This window comes from Coloeus monedula (genome assembly GCF_965178545.1).
Source record: "Coloeus monedula genome assembly, chromosome: 9".
NCBI lineage: Eukaryota > Metazoa > Chordata > Aves > Passeriformes > Corvidae > Coloeus > Coloeus monedula.
Genome location: NC_138789.1, coordinates 1,919,323 through 1,945,461, shown reverse-complemented (window position 1 = coordinate 1,945,461; position 26,139 = coordinate 1,919,323). Strand labels below are relative to the sequence as shown.

General features: G+C 41.4%; 1 protein-coding gene across 6 annotated transcripts in view; it reads left to right on the top strand.

Moving 5' to 3' along the window:
• The window catches only part of RABGAP1L (RAB GTPase activating protein 1 like), a gene marked incomplete at its 5' end in the record, with an annotated part of 238,535 nt that overhangs the window by 116,983 nt on the left and 95,413 nt on the right, over nt 1-26,139 (top strand). For all 6 annotated transcript variants that reach the window (XR_014226648.1, XM_082287051.1, XM_082287048.1 and 3 more), the window contains 2 exons: nt 13,345-13,458; nt 23,618-23,692. Coding sequence is in view for 5 of the 6 variants with exons in the window: in XM_082287051.1 (XP_082143177.1) it covers nt 13,345-13,458; nt 23,618-23,692 (189 nt within the window). The remainder of the gene's footprint in view (nt 1-13,344; nt 13,459-23,617; nt 23,693-26,139) is intronic.

Sequence of the window (26,139 nt, the reverse complement as noted above, 5' to 3'; positions counted from 1 at the left end):
GAAGAGTTCTTGAACCAGTAGGATTGCTTTAATAGTCTGGTATATGTAATACTCAAAAAGTAAAAGCCTTTTTACTTCTCTAGCTGTAACTAGATTTTATGAAGTTCTGTAGCTTGCATAGTGTAAAACCAAAACTGATTTTCACGGATTTAAATGAAGATATTTGATTTGTTCCTTTATGAGTCAATGAGAACTAAATACAGTCTATCTGGTACTTCCTTCATCTCCCATCCTTTATCTTGTTTTATTTCTTCTTGGTCCTCTCCATTTCACCACCTCTTCTTGTCTTCATTTCTACCCCTTTCTCTTTAATTCTGTTTCCCTCTCTCCTGCCTTAGATTTTACTCTGTCCTGTGTTTCAGTCCCTGCTTGCTGCTCGTTGCCCACTGACTCTTCTGCACAGCGAGAGTCCAACAGAACTTTTTTCCCCTTTGCTGTTGACCATAATCACGTTCGTGAAACACTCGAGGTGATTTAACCACAGATTGGAGCCTCTCCTTCACTTCAGGCAAAGATACATAGCATACAGTAACAACATTTCATGAGAACTATTTTGTCTAGAAATCCAGAAGGGAAAAAGGAGGAGGAGGAAAAACAAGATCAAGGTTTCACGTCTCAGCAAATCAACCCGTCAGTGTAACCTTGTCCCTGTGTGGTGTCGCTCGTTACGCGGCAGAAGCGCTGCCCAGCTTGGAGTGAGTGTCTGCAAATAGCAGCTTACCTTGATGTCTCTTGATTTATGAGGAGTCCTTTATGCTGGCACTGTGGAGAAAGCCTCAGGAGTTTCAGGTTTCCTTCCAGCCAGCCCTGCTGAGCCATGTAGGAGGTCCCCTTTGTGCCTTTCTAGTTTCCTGTCATTCCTGATTGCAGGATGCCCTTTTTGTTGCTGCTTCTGCCAATAACACCTTAGATCTTCCTGGAGGTGAGAAGGATATGGTGATGTGGAAGTTGCTAAGTCAGTTTAATTTCCTGGAGATTTTTTTCCATGTGAGTTTTGGAAGTCTTTGCAGCACAGCCTGGTGCATGAGAATTAATGGTGGTGGATACAACCTTGTTTAACAAATGGGGAAGGGATTTCTTTCTGCTAAATGTAGTGACCTAGAAATCCAGTAAACAAAACCCCCAAATCATAAAATTGAATTTAATTGATGGTGATCCTTGAAAAGTATTGTAGGAAAATACGCTTCCATCCAGTTGTGGGGCTTTTCTTGGGGGGTAAATGTAATAAGTAAGTAAGTAAATTTAGCTTTACTTAAAAAGTCCATGGTTGCTGGCTTTTAATGTAGACTTTAACATCCTGAGTTACATAAATGAGCCATGTTATGACTGCAAATGCCAGGAAGGTGCTTCTGTAGAATTAAAAACAAGCACTGTCGCATTGTATTTTTTCAGAAATACCCTTTACATGAAGGGATTAGTGTTTCTTTGTAGTTTGTTTTCATTTATTGTTATAATTTTGCTTTACTCTTCCTTGCCTGAGAGGGTTTATACTGAAATGAGTTAATTGCATCTTGTGATGATGAGAGCAGCTGGTTTTATATATCTCATGGTTATTCCTTGTTTCTGGATGGGAAATCATTTGTTTTCCCTTTTGTATTGCTCATTGACAGAAATGTCAGAGGTGCCAAGGAGGCAGTGTTGGCTCACTTAAAATTAGCATATTTAAACAGATCCACTTTTATTTGTCACGGAGAGTGTTTGCACAGACATCAACAGAAATTTTGTTCATTTCTTACTTTGAAAATGAGGGGAATCAGTAACAGATTATTGTGAAGTAACAGGATTATGTGTAAACCCAGATAACCTCCCCATTACAGTCAGAATAATTGGAATAATTAAACTTAATCATTAAATGAGAGATGGACATAGGGTTCCTTGATTCCTGACAAGCAGAGAGAACTGCTGCAGTATCCCTAAAATCTAGTTTTTCCTATACAGTATCTGTATGAAGTGCTTAAGAAATGGTCAAATACACTAAAAAGTAGTAAATAGAAGACTGGTAACATTTGAAATTTATGTTTGGATTATTTTTGTGTACTGTGCTGTCTTTTCACTGTCTGGTCTTCATGGTTATGACCCATATGTGACCAGATAAATACTGTCAGATGTCAGTGCTGTATTGATCTGAATCTGAGGAGGCAATCGAAAGTGAATTCCAGTCTCCCAACAAGAGGAATAAACTGGATCAATATACAAAAGCAAAAGTAGAGTTTCTTGTGGTGATTCACAGGTTGCCCCCACAGGTCCCAGTGACGTGCAGAGGTCTGCAGCACGGCCCTTCCTTTGTCCTGTGTGGTGCTCTTCTCCCCGCTGGGAAGAGTGGGCATCGGGAACTCGGGGAAGCTGGATTCAGAAATCTCTGTAGCCTGAACACGCTGGTTTGCCTGGGAGCTGGAGACACAGAATGAGCTGGTAGGCACCCTTAGAAACTCCAGGAGTCCAGCAAGGGCCAGTGAGGAGGTGAAGGCACTTGAGCATCTCTCCTGTGAGGAAAGCTGGGACTGATCAGCCTGGAGCAGAAGAGGCTCAAGGGGGTCTTATCAATGTGTGTAGATGCCTGGAGGGAGGTTGTAAATAAGCCAGAGGCAGGCTCTCCTCAGTGGTGCCCAGCGAGAGGCACACAGGCAGTGGGCACACAGGAGGCCCCATCAGAAGTTACAGAGAAACTCCTTTACTGTGGGGGTGAGCCAGGACAGGTTGCCCAGGGGGATCGTGGAGTCCTCACCATTAGAGACGTTCAAAAGCTGCTTGGACATGGTCCAGGACAACAAGCCCTGCCCTGCCAGGCAGGTTGGACCAGATGACCTCCAGCAGTCCATTCCCAGTCAAAGACTCGTGATTCTTGTCCTTCCAGTATTTTTCTTCATTAGTTCATCCAAAGCTGTATTAAAGACTTGTAGCAACAAGCTCAGATACTGCCAACTCATTCTAAGCCTAGGCAACATGTGCTTAAACCTACTTTTAGCTCTGTGTAGTGTCCCTGTGTGCTGCATTCCCTCTCCTTGAGACGAGGAAGGGTTAAGGGTCTGTAGTCTCCCTGTATCAGCATCTCTGAATTGCTCATGCCCGTGCTTCACCTTGCAGGCAGCTGCAGAGATGCAGTACACCCCGCCTGCTGTGGCAGCGCTGGTTCCTCTGCAGACACCCAGGTGGATGCAGGTTCAGCAGCTGTCTTCAGTGTCTCACACACTCGGAAGGATTCAGCTAAGAATTGTAGAGGAATACGACTTCTTAAAGTAAATTTGTGTAAAAACCAGCAATAAAATAGATAAAGTGTTACAGGCACTGATAAACTGGCCTTACCTAACTTCTCCTTTTAGTGCAGTGTTAATGGCATCTTCGTAATTGCTTTCACATTCTGACTGAGGCAGGCACAAAACCTGTGTGCTTGTATTTTTCTCCTTTTCCCAAACAGTCAGGCTGGCCTTCATCTTCTGCCAGGCACTGTTTCCTTAGTCTGGAGTAAAGATTAGATCTTGTTGAAAAGCGATTTTGATCTTTTATGCTCCCAGAGAGCCGGAGTCTTTGGTCTGGTGGTCTGATGTCAGTGTTGAGTGGTGCAAAGGGCTCTCAGGTCAACAAACCCACTGGCTTTTGGATTGCATATAAAGAGACTTGAGAAGATTACTCTGTAATGGAATCTAAATAGTCCTGGAAGATGAGTGGTTGAAAAAACTATGTACTTTGAAATAATGAAGTTCCATTGCAGCAAAGAAAAAGGTGAAGGTGATGTTGTCATAGGAAGTATAAAAGTGGGGTGTCCAGGATATCAAATGATTGCTGAATTACAGATTGCTGAATTGTCAGGGAGTGGCTCTGGGATGTAACTGCATTGGGATGTAAACATTACAGGGCCTTGCTGAAGTGTTTCTGCCTGGATTATTGGAAGAACTCCGTTGTTTAAGAAGATGAGGGACAGGAGTTTCATTTTTGAAGAAACAGTCTGTGCACTTCAATGACTACAAGCTTAAGGAGCTTTTAAAAGACAATATATTGGCAATTCTTTATCTGCATACTGCTGCAAGGCATTTCCTCCTTGTTAAAATCAGTGGCACTGAATTGGATAAACCCACAGCATTTTCTCTTTTTATTAACATTTTGCTAGCAGCAAGCAATGCCAGATGCCAAAGGTCAGGGCGTGCTAGCAGGGTGTAGCTATGAGTTTTACTGGAATTCTGTCTTAAACCCAGCTTGTAAAGGACAAGTCAAGCAACTCCAGAAAACGAGACTTGAACTGGTTGCATTGGTCATGTTATCTTTTGATGGCAAAAGTAGGCCTAATTTCAGAATTTGTAAAAATGTGTTGAAAGTTGACTAAACGGACATCTGCTTGGTCAGTAATGCTATAGGAAACTTATCTTCTAAGACACAGGGTTTTCTTTTTAAAGATTAGGGGTTTTTTAAGAATTACTGTATTTTGGGCGGGTTATACTTCTTGTAGTGAAATTCTAGGCAATTGTTAAAAATCGTAGCAAGTTTTGGAGCACCATCAATTGGGGTAAGTAAGTGGGAGTCGAGGTTTCAAATACACCACTTCTTCCATTTCTTGTGAAGTTTCACATGGATTTTCCACAACCATCTGACACTGGGGCAGTTAAGTACTGTTTGTCAGAAAGAGGCCTTAACCTTTCCTCTTGCTTCTGGAAATTACCCTGCCTTGGTGGTAGAGTCAGAAATACTTGAATGTCAAATTGCAGATTGATTACAAGAACATTTTTTCTGATCTTTACAAATATATTTATGGCTCTACCAGAGGAGACATAATCAGAAACCTAATCTAAAAATCAGCAAACCAGAAAGAACTTGGACAAAATTACTCGATACAAGGATGAATCTGTTGGTTACCTTTTTAGTGTTTGTCAGTTTTACAAACTGTCTGCTTGTAAGGTAGTGCCTATACACATAGCAGAGAAAAAGGTGAAATGGTCATGAATAAACTGAGTAACATGGCTTTTACTTGGGCTAATCTATCCTCATGTCCTCCAGAGAGCCAGCCTTGTGGAGTACTAGCCATTAAAAACCAGATCAAACCTCAGACAAAATCCGGTGCTTAAACAACTGTCTCCAACATTTAACAAAAGAATGGTTGAAATCTTACATGCTAAAGATCACATGACCCAAATAAAGCCCCAAACACAGTAAAATAGAAATTGAAATACTGTGCTATCTACAAAAAGATGCGCCAACTATGCATTGTGTGGGGAAAAACCAGACCCAAACCCCATCAGGTGGTGGACAGAGCGCCCCATCTCTTGTGGGAGATCAGGGAGCTTCCAAGCTGAGTGCCTAAGAGTAACTCTGAATTCATAGCATTCCATGCCAGTAGTAAATATCAAGCCTACTACGTTCAGAAATTGACCTCTTGCCCAGTAGCACAAATAGTGTTTTTCTTCTGTCAGCAGCCTTCAGAGAGGATATGGCAGAGTAAGGAGGATAAATTATGTATCAGTAGCATAGGAGAGAGTGTGTACAGAATGGGAGAGGGAGAAGGAAAACAAACCACAAAGATAGTAAAGGTCATGGATATCTTTTGTTTTTCAGAACAAGAGAGTTTAAACAGAATTGTTTTGTGTCTAATCTAATTTTGTTGTGATTTTTATAGAGAAAAATGTCATCTCCTCTGTTGCTGATTGATGGTTCAGCCCTGCTGAGGGCAGGCAGAGTTGTTTCTGTCTTACCTCTGTGACTGCTACAGTACAGAATCCCAGAACGGTTTGGTTTGGAGGAGACCTTACAGACCATCTCATTTCACCCCCTGCCATGGGCAGGGACACCTTCCACTAGACCAGGTTGCTCCAGCCTGGCCTTGGACACTTCCAGGGACGGGGCAGCCACAGCTTCTCTGGGCACCCTGTGCCAGGGCCTGTCCACCCTCACAGGGAGGAATTTCTTCCCCATATTCCATCTAACCCTGCCCTGTGTTAGTGTGAAGCCATTCCCCCTTGTCCTGCCCCTTCAGTGCCTGATGCAGAGTCCCTGTCCAGCTTCCTTGTAGCCCCTTCAGGTACTGGAATGTGCTGTGAGGTCTCCACACAACCTTTTCTTCTCCAGGCTGAACAGCCACAACTTTCTCAGCCTGTCTCCCTAGGGCAGGAGCTCTAGTCCTCATATCGACTTCGTGGCATCCTCTGGACTTGCTCCAACAGTTCCTTCTCCTTCTTAAGAAGGTCATCACAACACATCATTTAGTTTTTTATAGCTGCCTACAGAATAGTATTGACAGAGGTATTAGTATTATTCTCAGACTCCCTTTTCCTTCTACGCAGTCTTTAAGAACCATGGAATTGTCGTTTTCTGTCACCCAGGTCTACCTTGTCCAGCATCTTGTAGCTAAGATCTATCAGCAGCAGCTTCTGAGAGGGTTAAAAACCTCATGCTGGACAGGTGGTCAATATATCCTCCTCATTCTGCTCCTAGGCAGTTTTAAGATTGATTTAAGTTTTGAGAGAAACTGTCTGTCAGGATGACAGGAGATGGCTTCAAGTTGGGCCGGGGCAGGTTTAGATCAGATATTAGGGAATTTTTTTTCACTGAAAGGATGATTAGGCATTGGAGCAGACTGCCCAGGGCAGTGATGGAATCGCCATCCTTGAAAGTGTTCAAGAGATGTGTGGATGTGGCGCTTGAGGAAACGATTTAGCAGTGAACACAGCAATGCTGGGTTGTCAGTTGGACTCAATCCTTCTTAAAGGTCTCTCCCAGTCTTAATGATCCTCTGTGATTCTGTGAAATACTTTGACAGCCTTCCAAAGTGAGCAGCATTTCCCATTTCCTTGGCAGTCGTGTGGGTGATGCAACAGTTCCTAACCAGCTCCTGGCTAGTGCAGTCCTGCTGGTAATGTATCTAAAAGCAGCAGAGTCCCAGTCCCACTAGCTTTTCAACAGGTAGAGAGCTGTCTGTTTAGAAGTGATAGGTGTATTTGCATTCCTGGTATAAAAAGAGGCATGTTGTAGATTGTTTCTGAGGATCCTGTCTTGGGAATTCTCCAAATTTGGCCACTACCATTTGGTCAAACACAGCTTGAGAAGAATGGGACATAATTTGATAAAAGATGTTTATTTCCTTTGGGCAGAGCTATATTAGTAATCCAAACTGATGAGAGAAGAGAGACTTCAATACTAAATTTAGCTCCAGGTGTGACCTGCCAGGGCTGCTGAGATACAAACTATTGATCTGGCCCTGTGTCCAGGAAGCCTTCTGCTCTTTCTGTTTGTGGAAAGCAGTTTTGTCCAAAGAGCAATAAATACAGCAGATAGTGAGCCAGAATTTGCAAAGTTCAGCTGACCAGGGTATTTACAGAATTTACCTAAATGCTATGTTCACTTTCAGTATATTCATATGTAACTGTTAGAAAGAAAAAGAATAATACTCTGTTTTTTTCTCAGTTTCTGTTTCCCTGTTAATTAGTACTTTCTGAGTGTTAGATGCTCTCAGTTGAATAAAAGCTGATGATGATTGAGAGAAAATGTATTTATAGACAAGAGCTGAACTGCAAGGTATGTGTTACAAAAACACTACAGAAGGAACTGAGCATAAGCCAGACATCATCTTTTATTCAATGTCTTTTAAAGGAAGAGCTGTTGATTTTTTTTTTTTTTTTTTTTTTCCAAATACTGATTAGTAGGGAACCTGGGATTTTCCTGGATCACACATTCTACTTGGAGGGTTATAATACATATGGAAAACGAGGAGAGGAAAGGGATTGATGATGTGTATAAGATGTGTTGGCACAGTGTGCTGTCAGATTTCCCTGAGAGCAGGAATTTGGTAGGACATCAGTAATAACAGGGAACAGAGCTACGTGCTAGGTGTGCAGATCATTTCAAACCCAGGCTGACTCACCTCATCACTTTTGTGTATTCTGTATTTTCTGCCTGTTTGTGATTGTGTGTTAGAGGGTTTAAAGTTAATATTCATATTCCCATGTGTGTGTGGAACTGCACAGAACCACAAAGAACTTCAAGGAACAAAATAAATAATACGCCAAAAATCTGTTCCTTCAGCAAACACTTGGGTACTGAAACAATGTCATAATGTCAGTAACATGCAGCTGGCAAGTCAGTGTTTCAATTTATGGCTTTTCAGGATTAGGAGACGGTTTATTGAGGGTACCTCCATCTCTGGGTATCGGCAGAAGGTGTGTTTTCACATCCTGGCTAAACAAGTGGTGAATGTCTGTGTTGGCCTAGGAATTTTTACTTTCCATACAACACATAGCAAAGTTCCAGTATGTAATCCTGAAGAAGCATGACACACCCGATTGCCAGGGCATGGTAATTTTAGTCGGTGAAAGCCCATTTTGATTTTTTTTCCCTTCTCTTACTTTTCTTGGTACTCTGGATCTGGCTTTTTTTTTAGCTAGTGAGGAGATGAAGTACAGGCAGGACAATGTGATGCAAAATCAGCTGTTTCAGGCCCACCAGAGATGCAGACCTTTTAAATGGGCCAATCAGGTGAACTTGAACTGAGTCTCCAGCACAGGGAATCCCAGACTGGTTTGTGTTGGAAGGGACCCTAAAGCTCATCTCGTTCCAACCCCCTGCCATGGGTAGCAATACCTTCCACTAGAAAATGCAAATCCTATTTTTGTGTGTAAACACATGTGGTGAAACCCAACTTGAATGAGTTTAAGGTTAGAGATTGTTGGAGTGAAAGCTCCTCCAGACTCAAGCCCAGAGGGAAGCCAAAGCACGGGGGTTGAATTAAAACCTTTGGACAAGCTGAGATGCATGAAGCCACACCAAAGTGAAATAGAAATATAGATTTTTAACCTTTAGTAGAAATATATGCTGAGTGCCTTAAACATTAAAAAGCTGCAGCAGAGACCTTAAACACAGTTCTTACTGCAGCAGTGTTACCTTTTCACAGAATTCTTTACTTTAGACAAAACATAGATAGAATTATACTGTTGATATTTTTTAGATAGAGTGTTCACATAAACAATAAGAGCTGATAGAAACTGTATATGCAAATCTGTGTAATACCTGTGTAACACTGGTGTAAGGCTTAGGACTGTTAGAATTAGATCAGGATAGGTTAAGAAAAGGAAAACTAGAATTGTGTGTTAATCTTACTGGTCAGTTAGCAAATATAGTCCACACTTCTGTTAGAAAAAATATATGGAGCATATAGAAGAAGAAGAAGAAGAAGCAGCTGTTTTTGCCTGCTGTTGCTGTTGCTGCTTGCCTTTATCATGTAGCCCCCTTCGAACTCTGTCTTCAAGAAAGCTGTGAGACTGTGAAATAAAGAACTTAGCAGAGCAGCAGCCTCCTCTGCTCTCTTACCCTGGTCCAGGAAGAAAGGGCACCCCATCAAACGCTCAGCAAGAGAGAAGCCTTTGGAGGTGAAGTACAGTATGAAAATTGCCTGCTTGTGTGCATAATGCTGCATTCTTGATCACACATAGTTCTGTCGTTTTGGGCTGTTTTCTTCCTGGGATCTCTGCCTGGTTGTGTACACAAAGAATAGAGCATATCTAATGAGCTGCTTTACTTTTCTTTTTCTTTCCCCTTACTATTTTTGCTTTGTGTAACCCTGTGCCTTACTAGACACCATACAGATCAGGATTTGAGGCTGGAGTTATTATTCTTCTATTTGGCATTTGTGCAGGACTCATCACTACAGTATTTCAGTGCTTCAGATGTTAATTGATTTTCATAACACCCCACTGAGATGGGGAATTATTATTAACCAGGGAAATGGAGCACAAGGAGATTGAGGTCCGAAGTGCTGCTCGGTTTGAGTGCCAGGTTTGAGACACCTGTTACCTGGTTTATCATTTATTTACTACTCACATTAAACCCATGAATTCCTTTAATTGCAACTGTAATTCTGCATCTCTCCATATTAAGTCAGAAGTTGTAATGCAGGCAGCTGCACAGTGAGGAAAACTCGGCTGACTGCTTTTGGAATTTTTTTCATTAGGGATGTCCCTGCTTTCAGAAAAGTAATTTTGGGTAAAAGTGGGGCAAGTACTGAGTCTCATGTTACACCCCAAGAGATTTCTCTTTCTTAATAAATTCTTCTGGCTGGTACAGTGTTTATTCTCCAGTTCTTGGAACACAGGAAACAAGGCTCTACCTCCGGTGGTCTCTTCTGCTCCCTAATTGTAGTTCATCACCAGAGTGGGTCTACTTGTGACAGCAAATGAGTAGATGTTCTTTTGGGAGTGTGTGTGAGATATTCTTAATTAAAAAACAATTCCTGAAGTACCTGCATAAAGATTGCCCTGAATTTCTTAGTTGTGATTGCCTGTGTACCCTTAATTTTCTTTAAACATTTATTCAATACAGTTTTCTCTTCTCTTTGTTTTATTTCTGTGTTGATCTGCCTTCTGGCATCAGCTGCCCATGTTCAGCAGCTTCTTGATAGCTGGGAATGGCAGGAGTGTCAAGGAGTCAGCATTCCAGTACAGTTGCTCCACTGCAGAAATTCAGCTGTTCTAGAAGAGAGACAACTCGAGGCAGAGCTTGTTCAGTAGCATGGCAGCTGTCATAGCATTGACATGTGAAGATAATTCTTTTCCTCAGTAGAATTGTTTTCTCTGAGTTGGCAGCACTGAAATGAATTTTAGAAGTAAGATCAATAGAACCCTGAATGCCTTGATAGCCATCTCACCGTAGCTTTTTTTCCTGGTAAACTAATCATGGCTTTCAGAGGAATAAAAATGGTCTGAAAACCTAAATTAAGGTGTCTGTGAACTCATGTGCTTTGGTACTTGAGAACAGTGCTATCAACAAACTCTACCTGGAAAAAGACAGAAACTTACTAAAGTATTTTTGATGTATTTTAAGAAGTAGTTCTATGCTGATCTTCTCTCTAGGCTAATGCCTTGGTTTTCTTACATGATGGGTTTATCATACTTCAAAGAGAGACTGTCTTTTGAGGAGGAGTTAATTCTGCAGTCTTTGTGTGTAGATCTTACTTTGGGCCCATTTAATTGTTTTCCTCTAGGTGTTTTAGAAGCATCTTTTGTTAATAAGGCTGAACAAGGACTGTTTCAGGCTCCTTTTAACTCAGTAAAAGCTGCTGTGCATTTGGGCCTTTACACAAATATTTTTGGCCCTACCTTGGGCATCCTCCTTGTGACCTTCTGTGTGCTCAGTTACACATTGGCTTCCCCAGTCAAGACAAGAGATGTACAGGGCAGTCAAGCTCAGTGTCTCAGCTTGACCAGAAAACCTTGTGTGTGCTGGATGTTGTGGGCTTCCTGGAACTGTCCCTGGAACTTCTCATGTTCGTGCTGAAAAATGCGTGTCACACATTTCTGTAATAGATCCTGAAACGTTGCTGGTAGATCCTAAATGCTGTTCCAGGCATTTTCTCACAATTTAACTGAATGGTCAGGTGGATCTGGGAGGCAGACTGCAGTTATCCAGCCTCTCTGGTATTTGGAAGCTGTGTAGATGAAAATAATCATTAAAGAAGTCTGATTAGAGAACTGCTTGTTATAAAACTTTTGTTATTAGTCTGTTTTGTTGCTCATGATTCAGACAGTGGGGTTAGCTGTGGTTGCTGATAGTTGCACAGTGCTTAGATGTCCTGAGAATAATCATGATAACATGGTGAAAGCATAAAAACGTGTTTATTTTCTCCAGTGGTTCCAGTTGGCATAATAAAAACATCACCTTTCTTTGTAAGCTTTCCTTTTCATAGCACATAAAAATATGCCTGGCATTTTAGAGGGCTGGAGCACCTCTCCTATGAGGAAAGGATGGATGAGAGAGCTGGAGGTGTTCAGCCTGGAGAAGGCTCCAGGGAGACCTCAGAGCCCCTTCCTGTGCCTAAAGGGGCTCCCAAAGAGCTGAAGAGAGACTTTGGGAAAGGGCCTGGAATAACAGGACAAGGGGGGATGGCTTCCCACTGCCAGGGCAGGGTCAGATGGGATATTAGGAAGAAGTCCTACCCTTTGAGGGTGGGGGGGCCCTGGCACAGGTTACCCAGAGAAGCTGTGGCTGCCCCATCCCTGCATCTCTGGAAGTGTTCAAGGCCAGGTTTGATGAGGCTTGGGATGAGCTGGTCTAGTGGAAGGTGTCCCTGCCCATAGCAGGGGGTGGAATTGGATGAGCTTTAGGGTCCTTTACATCCCAAACCATTCTGGGGTTCTATGACTTTACAATACACAGCTCACATTGCTTTCTGGTACTAGAGGCATTAATGTCAAGCAAAGGGAAAGCTGCAGTTGAGCTCACTGAACATTAGAATATTGTAATTGGACAAATTAATGATAGCCAAGAGTCAGAGAAGCCATCAGCTTTAGGGAGGAAGCACGAGGTGATGTTTGAGCTTCTGGCATCCATTTCCTTAGGTGCCACTAAGGGGAATGGAGAAATGCAGTGGTGGGTTTGCATCTCTGGGGCAGCCTGATCCAGCCCAGGGGGATTCCTTTGAATGTTTGGCTACAGAAGGATCCAGAAGGGAACTGCAGTTGGGAATTGCTGTAGACTTCTGGCTAAGCCCTCCAGGCAGCTGCATTATTGTGTGGCACAGGCTCACTGTAGAGACTTCATGGAATTAGAAAACCTAAATTCGGGAGATTACCTGGTTGCTGACCCCTGCAGGTGTAAAGATGCTTTTTTATGAAGAACCCTGGTTAACAAGTCACAATCTGAGAGTTTAGCAGCTTTTCTGTAACAGAAATACTCTGTTTTTAAGGGGAAAGTTATCTGTAAGGGATTTATATTCCAAGTTACAGGAGTTTTGTTGGTTTTTCCTTTAGGATTACAAAGGTAATGGAGAAAAGCACCATTTGATATTTGCCAACCTAAAGGTGCAGCTCACTGGAACCTGAGGATAATTAACTGTTGTAGTTCCAGCTCTGACATTTTGATATAACTTCCTCATCCACACAGTGGTGTTTGTCAGCTCTGTTTGCAGCAATCAGTGATTCCCATCTTCTTATAGAAATTCTTCGTGAGTTTTTAATTAACACTTTTTATTCATACACATTTCAAATTAGGAGCTTTAAGCTTGCAAGACAGAGACAGCCTTTTTTTTTTTTTTAATTGGTTTTTTTACTGCCAGAGCAATTTGGTGAGTATATGATCTGTGGTAAAAACACACCAACAATTAAATAACTGGTAATTTCCTCGGAGTTCTAAAGTTGAACCTTAAGCCTGCAGGACAGAAAACATGCCATGTTGCTCTTGTTAAGCTGTCAAACTATAACTGCATAAGAGACTACAAAGGATTTTCAGTTTCTTGTCAGAGCATTTTTGGAGGAGAAGTCAGTAAAGCAGTTATCTAATAATCCATGTTGAGTACACATTGAATTTTCTATTATGTTACTTTTAATTATACTCCTGCTGGGTTAACGTGTCAGCATTTTTCTCTTTTTTTTACAGGATTCTGCTCAGGAGAGTGTCATTAAACGAGATATCCATCGTACCTATCCAGCACATGATTATTTTAAGGATACAGAAGGAGATGGTCAGGAATCTCTGTACAAGATCTGTAAGGTACAGTCAGTACTCTGCATTTTCAAGCGTGTCCCATATTTTGTGTGACTTTATTTTGCCCTGCTAACCATGTTCTGGTCCAAGCTGCTAATCAATAAGATTTTAAAGCTCTGTTTAGATTGCATGTGGAGACTGTGGTGTTTGTGCACTACCTTTTACAGCCTTGCATTTGGTATCTCCTGAGGTGCAGGTGAGAAGAGCTTGGCTTTGCTGAGGTGAGAGCTCCTCTTCAGTGGGAGTGTGGTGCAGGAGAACCTCTTTTGCTCTGAGGTGGAGAGATTTGCAGAGAAAGAGAAACAAACCCTCAGAGCAGGTTCTGCTGTGAGGTTAAACAAGAATGTCTGTAGGTAATTAGCTAGAGAACAAGTTTGCTGCTCATTCCACCAGCAGGATGTGAGCAGAGCTTTTCACTCACAGCTGCCAGATCCCCTCTGATAAAATACACTCTAAGTTTTCCAATTTGCACATGAGAAAGTTGAGATACTAAATCAATAGCTTTGTCCATCTTGTACAGACAGACTTCTTGTTTGAGAGAGATCCAGAAGATAAAAGATTGCAGCCAAGCAGGTACTTTTCTGCCTGGCAGTTGCAGATTTTGCTGTGGTTTTGGCAGTCAGTTTCTGGGGTTTTTTCTAAAATTTTACTAACTTCTAAAATTTCTACTTTTTTTTTTTTACATGAAATTCATGTGGAATATTCTGTAGAATATTCTGTGATGTAGAATTCATTCTATTCACGTAGAATGAATGATTGCCTTAGACAAAGCCATTTCCCTTCCCCTTCCTTGTTGCTGTTTCCACCTCCTGCTGATTGCTAGAAATGATGGAGTTGTCACAGCAAGCAGAAAAAAGTGTTCTGCCTTTGGGGTATAATAATACATGTTCCTGTTCCCCAGATCAATTCTGTGGTGATACAAACTCCTATTCAAATAATAATTTGGATGACTGTTAAATATAGCTGCTTCAATACTGGAGTTCAGTATTGTGAGTAATTCACATTTTAAAAAAGGCACAAAATTAGGGAACCAGAGAGAACCTTGAACCAATGATAGTTATTTCTCCCTCATCTTAGAGGGCTCCAGGAGACAGTTCCTGCACCAGTCTATGAAAAGAATAACCAGGACAATGCAGGTAATTGTGGGCTTGTCACTTTGATATCAGCTACGTGAAAAATGATGGAATAATTCAGTTTTTCAATAACTAAATGTGAGAATTATGTTATTATGAGGCCCTGTGAGATTATTGAAAAGAGATCATGACAAGCTAACACAAAAACCAGAAGTACAGGTTTCATTGGTGAAGGTGTTCTGATTGAAATTCTGTAGCTCCTGTAGCCTGCCATGCTAAGAATGTAAAAATGCTGGACAAGTTAGAGCACAAACAAGATACACATTAAGGAGTTAAAGACTGGCTAGCAGGTTCCTAAGCAGCAGCACTGGATTTCAGTCAAGGCATTATGAATATCCCTTGTTCATTCCATGTACTCTGGTTAGTCACCTGAAAGAAACCAGAAAATCCTGTCTCATGAAGGTATCTTGGTGACACAGAGGAAAAGGGGATGGTAAATAATGAGCTGTAAAGGATGTGTAGATGGATGAACGTCGTGTAGGAGCAGTTTGACTTGAGCAACTCACGTTTTTTGTAGCTGCTGCAGCTGCTTTTAGTTACAGTGTCCAGAATTAAAGACAACTATTCTACATTGGAAAGAATCTATAAAGTTCCATGAGGACGATGAAAGAATTTGGGAACATTCTTTGGAAAGAAAAACTCTTTTTCATGAAGGCATATCTCAGTCTACTTTAATGAAGAACAAATAAAGGAGTGAATCTGTCTGAACTGGAAGCAACTTAGAGGAGTTACCTGTCCAGCAGGCAGCTTCAGAGGGGCACAGGTGTCAGCCCTTCCTGGGTCATTTCCTTTCTGTAGGAAATGTGAAGATTTCTGCATGTTTTCTGAATCTGGGAGCTTTCCTTGCTCTCAAGGCCTCTTCCACTCCTGCAGAGAAAGTTGCTGTAGCTGTTGGTTCTCTTTTCTTGAAGGATCTTGAAGCTCAGAGCTGCTGCATCCTTGACAAAGAGAAAGTCAGGGAAAAGTGCCAGGAGGCCTGTACAGATGAACAAGATGCTCCTGGATAAAGACAAACAGAAAAGGAAGCCTACAGAGGGTGGAAGCAAGGGCAGGTCATCTGGTAGGAACATAGAGAAATTGTCCAAGCAGACAGAGATCAGGTTTGGGAAGCTAAAGCCCTGATCGAATTAAATCTGGCCGTGGGTGCGAAGGGGGACAAGAAAATATTCTATAGGTAATCTGTGATAAAGCTAAGACTAGAGAAGATGTGGGCCCTCTCTGTAAGGAAAGGGCAAACCTGCTAACTCAGGACATGGAAAAGGCTGAGCTACTCGGTGACTTTTTTGCCTCTGTTTTCACTGGCAAGTGCTCCAGCATCACTGCTGAGGTCACAGGAGGCAAAGGCAGGGACCTGCCTGGTGTAGGAGACAAGGTTTGAGATGATCCAAGTCGCCTGAAAGGCCGTGGGGTCTGATGAGATGCATCTGTGGGTCCTGAGGGAACTGGCACATGAAGTTGCTAAGCTGCTATCCATTGTATTTGAGGTCATGGGCATCCTGTGAAGGTCCCACTGAATGAAAATGGGGAAATATAACCCCCATTTTTAAAAAGGCAAGAAGAGAAGGCTCCAGGGAGACCTCAGAGCCCCTTCCTGTGCCTAAAGGGGCTCCCAAAGAGCTGAAGAGGGACTTTGGGAAAGGGCCTGGAATAACAGGACAAGGGGGAAGGGCTTCCCACTGCCAGAGGACAGGGTCAGATGGGATATTAGGAAAAAATTCTTCACCTGTGAGGGTGGTGAGGCCTGGCACAGGCTGCCCAGAGAAGCTGTGGCTGCCCCATCCCTGCATCTCTGGAAGTGTTCAAGGCCAGGTTTGATGAGGCTTGGGATGAGCTGGTCTAGTGGAAGGTGTCCCTGCCCATAGCAGGGGGTGGAACTGGATGAGCTTTAGGGTCCTTTCCAACCCAAAACCATTCTGGGATTCTGTGGTCTTCGATCAGAGACCTCTCCATGTGTCCATCAAGTTGAGGGCTGCTCTTCCTGTGAAGCATTTTGTATTTACCTGGAGTAGAACAACCTCTGTCACTTGGCCACTTTCTCTTGATAGAACATGTTGTGCATAGTAGCTTTGCAGTCAATTTTTAATTCCCTGCTCCAAACAGCTTTGTCTCATCAGCACTCTTTGTTACTGTGCTATTTTTGTGTGTTCTTTAAGGTTTGTGAATATTTGCAGCACGTCTTTCTGCAGGGTTCTGTGAGTGACCTCACCTTTCTTCTCTGGGTGAGAACTGACTGTTTATTCCTACCTTTTGCTTTTTCTCCTTTAATCAATTATTTGAGTGCATAAGGGGACATTCTATAGCAGCTCAGTTCCCTGAAAAGCCTTTGGGTAGGGATCTTGTTGAAGACTTCATCAAAATCCTGGTAATCTTGCTGACTCCCTCATTCTTTTACGTGCTCATTGGTTCAAAGGAGGATTTGGGAAGCTTTGCTTCCTGGTAGAACAGCCATATCCAGTCTCCAACATGGAATTATTCATAAATTTACTGATTACACTTAAGGGTTTATTCCTACCTGCCAGTGTTGAGATCTGACACAACTGCTGTGGAGATTCCCAGGCAGTAACTTTTCCTTCATCCTCACACAGTCTTCTTACATGACTGTGGCTGTGACAGATGTCTGTTTGGGTCTGCCTGGACCTTGAGTTCATGATTGCTAAACTGTTTTCTCCAGTGCATGCGTTTTTGAGAAATACTGTTCAAGACTAATTAATTTGCTTATAAACTTGTCCTTCCATTGGGAATAAAAAGTAATAATCTGTGTTGAAAGTAGTAATGGGGCAGCTTTATATTACTAGAATAACTTCTACCAGAGGTGCTGGGTACTGGTGCCCTTCTTCTAATGTGAAAGCAAGAAGTTGGAAGAATGGGATTATTGAATATGGCTGGGAAAGGTCTATCCTCAAGTGGGAGGGTAAAAAGCTGAAGAGCATTTTCTTCATTCCCCACTGAAATGAGAGATGATCTGAGCTGTCAGATAAAAAGGAGAATCATTAAAAGCTCACTGCCTCATTTTAACAGGTCTGTCGGTTTTTGTTCCATCTCTTAATGTCCTCTTCAGAACAGCAGGAAATCAGGAAAGATGGAAACTTTTTCTGTTGCAGAACATTTATGTGACAAAGTACCTAAAAATAAACTTCAGGACTGACAGTGGTGATAAGGAATGAAAAGAGTTTCAGATTCTAGACTGGAGATTTCACTTGAGGACACCACTTAAGCTGGATTTTCACAGAGCAAATTCTGGGGAATCTTTGGGAAAACTGCTGCTTCTTGCATGCTTTCTGTTTAAATCCTCTGCAAATTCTAGCTCTATTTAAAGAGCTCACCTCAGTGTTACAATGCATAACTGAACAGTGCTCAGTGCCTGCCTCCCTGCTCCGTGTGTACTCACAGCTCCATGCTCCAGGGAATCAGAGCACTTGGCAGAATTAATCCTCTCCACTCTCTGGAGTGCGTGCAGCGTAGAATTTAACACGATACGTGTTTTCCCTTATTTTCTTACTAAAGTAACTCCTGTTCAACAAACAGCCAGTGTGACTTTAATGGGGAGAGGGGAGCACGGTGCAGGAAAATCAGTCAGGTTCGCTCGTACTGGGTGGTACTGGGCAGACTGAGAAAACAGACACAGTGCTTTCCTGTTTCTCAGAAAATGCTTGAGTTACACTGACACCAACTCTGAATCTTGAGAAGTTTCTCAGTAAGCTGAGGCCTTGCAGAAGGATAGGAATCATTAGTATCAGGACCTGTTTTGTTACTAAATACTTACCCCTTGGTGGATCAGATTGGTGGATTTTTTCCCAATCCCGGTCTCGCTTGGCTGGAGGTTTGAGGTGCAGGATCAGTGTGAGAGCTGGCTTGCTGTGAGACCAAACACTGTGTTGTAGTTGTTGTTGCAATGTCTGGTTTTTGGTAGCCACGTTGGCAGAGAGAATAACAAACTGCTTTCTAGCAATGCTAACTCTGAGTGGGCTCGTTATGGGGTGTTTCAGCTTTTGTTGCTGTGTACTGAAATACAAAAATATCTTTGAGTTGCTCTTCTGTAACCAGTAGCTTCTATGCCCATGATAAGCTGTGAATGATGGATTATGCTTCAGCAGAGCTGCTGCTCAGTGCTGGCCTGTAAGATGAAAGTCTCATTTTCATACTTTTTTTTTGCGTTTTCATTTCCATTCCATTGCAGCATGCCTTTTCAGATAGTCACCTCTTCTCACTGTGCATGTATTCTTCCACATTTTTCAATCCTTAGTATCTCCTTAGATTTACAAATGGGAAGTTTCAGTGTTTGTCCAGGTGTAATTATTTGTCCAAGAGCAGATCTCTTTTGTTCCTGCAGAAATCTATTTGCCAATTTTAGGGTAAACACAATCAGTTAAAGAATTATTCCTCATCTATTTTTAATTGTTCATTTTCTTTGCTCCTGGGTTGAAGAGCAGTGCTAGTAGATATTGTTGTCTTGTTTCATGCAAAGGATTTCTAACATTATCTTGTCTTCTTCTGTTTACATATTAATAAGGATCCTTCTCTGTGCATCTGTTTCCAGTTAATGCAGAAGTTCCTGGTGTAATGTGGTACATACTCAATGCTGCACCCATAGGAATATTACTGCTTTCAGACTGTTGGTCTTAGAATAAACTTAGGTATGGAGTTTTAACTTGTACTATTACTAAAATGATTTAGCAACTGAGCATGTAATAAAAACCTTCTTGGGTGAAAAGTCTGTGTCAAAGTATGGATGTTTTCCTGAGACAGTCTGAGTGTCAGACACCGCCTGAGTCGCTTAAATCTACTAAAGCAGACTTCAGCACAGAGCTCTGTCTGTGTTAAACACTGAGTAGCTTCCCTTGGCCATTTCACAGAGATCATTGGGGGGCACACCCTCTGCTCTTCCACATTTAAATCTGCTGGGACTCACAGACAGCAGTTACAGAAATCCCAAATCTCAGTTTTAAATTCAGCCACCTTTCCCTTGTCTTTTAAATGCTACATACTTGGAATCTTTCTGTCTACAGAAGACTCTGATCTGGGAAGATTCTCCTCTGTTAATTATTTTGAAGAAGAATTTCTGCCCAGCCCTGGATTCTTGGTTCACTTTCCCAGCGTGCTGATGGTTCTCTATCATGGCTTTGAGAAGACTCTGCTTCCAAAGAATTCACTTCCCAATGATGATGTACTAAGAACAGTGTAGTAATTCTTCTCTTCAGAACACAGATAACTATTACAAAGATGTCTTAATTCTGTGAGATCTTCATTTAGTGAAAATGAATGAAAATAGACTTCAAGTCAGAACCTTCATTAAATCCCATTTATGAGACAGAGAATATTTAAAATCTCAGTGAACTGGGGCATTGTAATTGGAAGTTCCTCAAGAGCTTAGGAGAATAGTAAGTTAAAAGACTGTGACGTGGCAAAAATCCCATCCTCTTCAAATTGTAAGGTTACAATGACTGCAGTGGAAATAGGGGATTTGGGATTTTGCCTTGTTTTTGTAATTCATGTGGAAAGAGAAAGTTAATGCTCCCCAGTTCCTTAGAAGCATAGATCTTAAATAGTTAATCTTAGATCTTTAGTTAATGAGATGATATTATGGTGGTATCTGTAGGCAGCAGCCTTATTTTTGAGGTTATTCTGGTTAATTACATCATATTTCAGCACTATCAAATCCCATAGGTTGCTTAAAAATAAAACAGTATAATTGGAAATGTAATGTGCATTAAGCTTCCAGAATCTCTTTGCATTGGGTAGATGCAATGAAATCATGTAGATTTTAGAGACTTCATTAAAAACTAAACCTTTAGTTGTCAGGATCATCATGTTTAGACTTGAGAGCAGAATCTCTCTTTGTTTGATCGAATTCTGATGCAGAACTGAAGTTTGTGTCCAGGTAGCTGAAAACAGCTGCTTGTCAAGATCAGCTTTTGGGGAAGGACCTAGTGGAAATTAATTTCAAAAAAACAAGTGGATCAAGCAGTTAATTTTTTTTTTCATGGTTTTTGGTTGCTTCAAAGGTTTTTTAATGATTCCATCCTTTTGCTGGGGCCCTTGGACATTTTTCTGCTATATAGGCAGTGTCCACTAATTAATTTCATATTTTTATTTAAACCAAATTATCCAGGACTAGCTGATTTGTAGTTCTATTGATCAACCTTTTCTAAAAAGTTTCAATTTTTTCGTCTCTTCTCTTCTAATCAGGCAGTTAGTGGTTTATGAGTTTACTTCCCCCCTCAAGCTTTTTCGGGTGAATACCGTCTGTTCTTAATAAATTTTCAGTAATTTTATTCCCTTTATTATCTGTTCTGATACTCAGTTGGACACAGGTCCTTCAACACATCCCCTGTTAGAAGTGGTTCCAGCAGGATGACAAACCCTGTGATTCTTCTGTAGTAAAACAAACACAGGGGAAGTTCATAGGGATTTTCTGCTGGAGCTTAAATACAATTTTCTTACATTGACCATACATTTTCCAGGCAGAGATGTTGCCTTCCTGCTCTGAAAGTGTTTGAAATGGATTTATTACGAGCTCAAATGTGTTTAGGAAGTTGATTATGAGAAGCTTTGCTGTTGTTCCTTCATGTATTTGTGTTTAACTGCGAAGTGAGGATCTTCTTTGGTACCCTCCTCATTTTCCCTCTTTTGCTGTGACTTCAGCTTCTTTCAGAATCTCAAAAGAAGCGTGGTTTTATTTCTTACAACTTCCTGTACTTTTCAATCTATGAATTTGGAAGCCATTTGTTTTCTCCAGTGTGTTGGTTTCTCAATTTTTTTTTTTTTTTTAATTGCTATTTTCAGCAAATTATTCACTGTAATGCTTCTCACAACAGAGAACCCCCAGGCACTGGTAATTTGATGTTCATTTTTCAGCGTAGATTTTTTTTAAAGTAAATTAGAAGTGGTTTTTTATATAGTGTGAAGAAATCCTAAATCAGATTTCTCATTTGTAATTCTGCACATCTGTTTCTAAGCAGAGCTGGCTCATCAAAACCAGGAGTAATACAGCATTTAGGAAAGCTTCAGAGACAAGGTATTAGGCATCTAATAAACTGATAGATCTGGGGAACAAAGAGATAGATTCATGATGGTGATTAACCAGTGGATGATTCCTAGTTAGTCATAGAAAATATTAATTTAAGCATTTAAAGTAACTTCTGTTAATTTAGTACTTAGCAGCTAATTAACTGTTTTATAGAGAGCATCCTTTCTTTTCCAGTTGAATTTTGTATCTGCCATTGTACACTTCTCAGGTTAGCTTTTATATTTGATTTTTGTGACTAGAGCTGTTCTAAACTGGCAAGGAGATTGCAGTGCTTCATTAAACAGTTTTCAATGATTTCTGTGACTTTCTGTGAATTCTTGTCCATTGAAACTGAGCAATGGGCTGGGATTATTTTCCCCCAGCTCCTAACTAATCCCATCTAACAGCTTTCAAAAGAGTGGTGAGCAGTACAGACAAAGGGCAAAGAGCTGCAAGTCCCAGGTCAGCTTTTCCCAAAGGAAATGTAGGGCTGAATTGTTCTGAAACAGTGACCTTTAGTGGAATACTCAGGCTGTACTCACAGAAATCCTGTCTTCCAGAGTCATTTCAGAATTCCTCACTAATACTACATTCTCCCCATCACAATGAAAAAGTAAGGTGATTTAAAGACTTTCACTGGGGTTTGTTCTTCATTTCAGCATTTCTGCAGAATTAATTTGCACTGTTGTTCACACTGTTGGCTGGAAAAGAGGCACATTTTTTGAGTTGCAGTTATTACCTTTTGGAGAGGCAGCATATCCACCTTTGAAATACCATGGAACAGCCCCAGTGTGGGTGGGTTTGGCTCCCTGGGACCCCTGACCATGCTTATTCCCATGTTTGTTTATTTATTTGTTACTTTGAGCTGTGAGTACGTGTGGTGTTCTGGGCAAAGTGGATCTTCTGGTCCTTGTGGCTCCTTCGTCCCCCTGGCTCTGCCCTTTGCTTTGGTTCTCCCTGGCTGTAACCTTAGTACCTCACTTATCTCAGGATGTCTCTCCTCTGATGTCAGTCCTGCTGCTTAGACTTCCTCAGGTTTCCTCAAATTCTTAACATCCTCTGACATCTCTTTAAAAACAGTATCTGTCTTCTCATCTCGGGAAAGTAAAGGGGAAGGAAAGGCTAGTTATTTTAGTTTGGGGATTTTTAGGAGTAAGAAAAAGCATGTCTGTCATACCATAGGAAAATGAGTCTTGTTCATTCTTCAGCATAACAAGGGCATGGGAAAACTGTTTCTGATGAAATCTTCGGGTTAGAGTAGCTCTCAGCAGTTTTTGAACCTTCAGTCCTCTACTTCCATCATGTCAGAACTTGTTTTTCCAAAAACAAACATTCATTCTCCCCACAGCACAAACTTCCCTGGTTTTCATGTTACATTGGTGAAGTTCTATCATTACTCACCTGAGCAGAATTATCCTTGATCTAAGTGAAGGGAAATTGCATCCAACTTTTTCCATGCTGATTGAAAAATAAAAATAATAATTTACAACTACAGCATCTATGGAGGGTTGAGAGTGACCTGGGGGTGCTTTTAGAAAAGCCCTGAAAGCACGAGAGTGGTTACAGTTTTACCCCCTTTATTATTTTAGCCGGAGTAGTGTTACGTAGAGAATCATGGAATGGCTTGGGTTGGAAGGGACCTTAAAGTTCATCCCATCCCACCCCCTGCCATGAGCAGGGACACCTTCCACTACCCCAGGTGGCTCCAAGCCCTGTCCAGCCTGGCCTTGGACACTTCCAGGGATCCAGGGGCAGCCACAGCTGCTCTGGGCACCCTGTGCCAGGGCCTCCCCACCCTCACAGGGAGGAATTTCATCCCAGTATCCCATCCAGCCCTGCCCTCTGGCACTGGGAAGCCATTCCCTGTGTCCTGTCCCTCCAGTTCCTGATGGAATGTATCTCTTCAGCTTCCTTGGAGGCCCCTTCAGATCCTGGAAGGAAGGATCCTGAATAGCCCATTGATGAGAGCACACTTTGGTAATGCCTGTATGCATTTTAAATACAGTTTGACTTCTCTTTTTTCTAGGCCTATTCTGTCTACGATGAAGACATTGGCTATTGCCAGGGACAGTCCTTCCTTGCAGCTGTGCTTCTGCTTCATGTGAGTTAATTGCAAAATGAAAGCTTTGGTATTTGAAACCAACGCAGCTGGAAAATCAGCAGTGCTGCAGCCATGCTGTTTGACAGATATTTACTGTTATTTATTTGCCTGTATTAATTTTCCTCTTGTTGCTTTTTGGCCGTAGAGATTAATGGCTTCTGTCTTCATGAATGTAGATTTTCTTTATCTGGGAGAAATCTATTAAATTCCCAAGTACTTCTGTGTCAAAAGCTGAAATCAGTTTGTTGCATATTAATATTTACTTTTTATTTAGTTGTCACCTAAGTGAGCTCCCTTTGTGCTCATGGGGAATTTAACTCCAGGAGACATTCTCAGAGCAGCTCATCAAAGCAAGTAGTCTCACTAATTTTTTGGGAGACTTTTTCTCTTGGGGGCATTTTATAATATCTTCTGAGGGCAAGCTGATTTTTAACCTTTATATTTTAGCCTCTAATCAGAAACTGCACCAACTTTGATCTGGGTATATGTCCAGATAGATAAATAAATACACGATTTTTATAGGTGTAAGATGCTTTACGTGTGATGTCTCAGTGGAAAAGCAGCATATTTATTGAGATAAAGTCTATCTGAATAAGCCACCCCAAAGCTCAACCACAGTTCTTACTCAGGCTCTTGCCTGCTTTTTCTCTCAGGTTTTAATTAGTAAATTATCAATCAGGATTGAAATACCTTTTGAAGTGTGGGTTTGAGACAGCTGCTGGTGGTGTGTATGTTATACACACTCTTCCTAAGGTGTTTGGAACTCAAATTCAGATTAGTTTAACTTGTAATTCCTAGTGAGAGCTGTGACTCCTTGAAATCTTGAGAAACATGATACAGATGACAGTGTTGCAGAGAAGCTTTAGATCTTTAAAGAATAAACCTGTATTAGTCCCATTATTGCAGTCTAACATAAGATAGCTTATCTAACAGTAATTTTACAATTAATTTTTTACCCAAAGCAGGATTTTGAAGTTCACTGGAAAAATAAGCCATTTTCAATACCAGAGGTGTTTAGAAAAGGGTGGGTGTCACATTCTTAACGTTTGACTACTACTTCAGCTCCTCTGCCTTTGTTCTGTTCTGTCATTACTACAGAGAATCAACTCTGTTTCTGGTGTTTCTGGAGCTGGAAGAAATTGCCCTGTACACAGGGAGCACTAAATGGAAGTTACACTCATTTTAATCTGTCCTTTATAACATTTGGTTTCATCATAGGATACTAAAGTGAAATGCTCAGAGAAGGGGGGAGTGAAGCAGTCTCAATGAGCACAGCTGTAATTTGGGAGCTTCCTAGGATGTCCTCACACTCTTGTTTTTCTCAAATTCTCCAAACAATCTGTAGGCTGTGAGTGCTTTTCTATCTTTGCATGGATTTCTAGACCCTTTCCTTTTCCTTTTTTTCTGGGACAGGTTATGCTTTCTCTTCCATGTGGATAGGTTTCAGGGATGGTTGGGTAGCCTGAACCTCCATCCTCTGTTTTTGTGGTTTTGGTTCTTCGATGAAATTCCCATCAAGGGTATGCAGGTAACTTCTAATCACAGGGGAGCAGTGTTGCCAACTTTAATAATTGTACTCTAAGTCTCCCAGTATTTGACTTTTTTTTCATGTCTGTTTTTCAGAGCCCTTGTCTGTGGGGAAAAACAACACATAAAATTTCACTTTAAAAAATTACAAATTTCTGGCTTTTTGTGATTTCAAAGAAAAGACAGCAAAGGGCAAATATCTAAATACTAAAAATCAGGATGGCAATGCCCAAAATTTGTGTTCTGCTTAAATAAAAAAAATAGATGAAAATTCGATGTATGATTTTGAATCCTTGGGATTGGTAGTATCAGAGAGCCTCTGTTCACTGAGAGCAAGGACTTGGGGAGCTCTTTGGCCCAGTCCTGACCTCTGTTCCATCTCCCTGTCTTGGGGCAGGGACAGTTGTCAATGCATCTGACTGAGCACGTAGGGTGGATGTGCCTGTGCATGAGCACCTGCTGTTTCATTAGAAATAATTGGTTTTTACCAAAACCCCTGAAATTTGCATTCATTGTCTTACAGAGCAGATTCAAGCCTTTTGGTCAGGATAAAATTATTTCTTCCCTTTACTTTGTTTGCAGCTTTTCTGTGCTGTCAGTGGGGAGCATTCCATCCAGATGAAATTGTGATTAAGAGCTTTGAAATTCCTAAGGATTTGTCTTGGGTAAATGAAGCCCAGACTGACAGCCATCAGCCAGCCTGGCAACCCTTTGTGCTAACCACTTCCTTTCCTTTTTCATGTCTGAAAATGAAAACGAAGCTGTCTGCCCATGGCCCTGGAGACAGGGCCGAATTATGGGCTGAGCATAAAAGATGAAACCCTGAAGGGAAATATGAAGAGCCTAAAATTCTCTTTGAAGAAAATACTGAGCTTTTATCTGTAGCTGATATGTGATAAGGAGTTGGCAGTAGGCCAAAT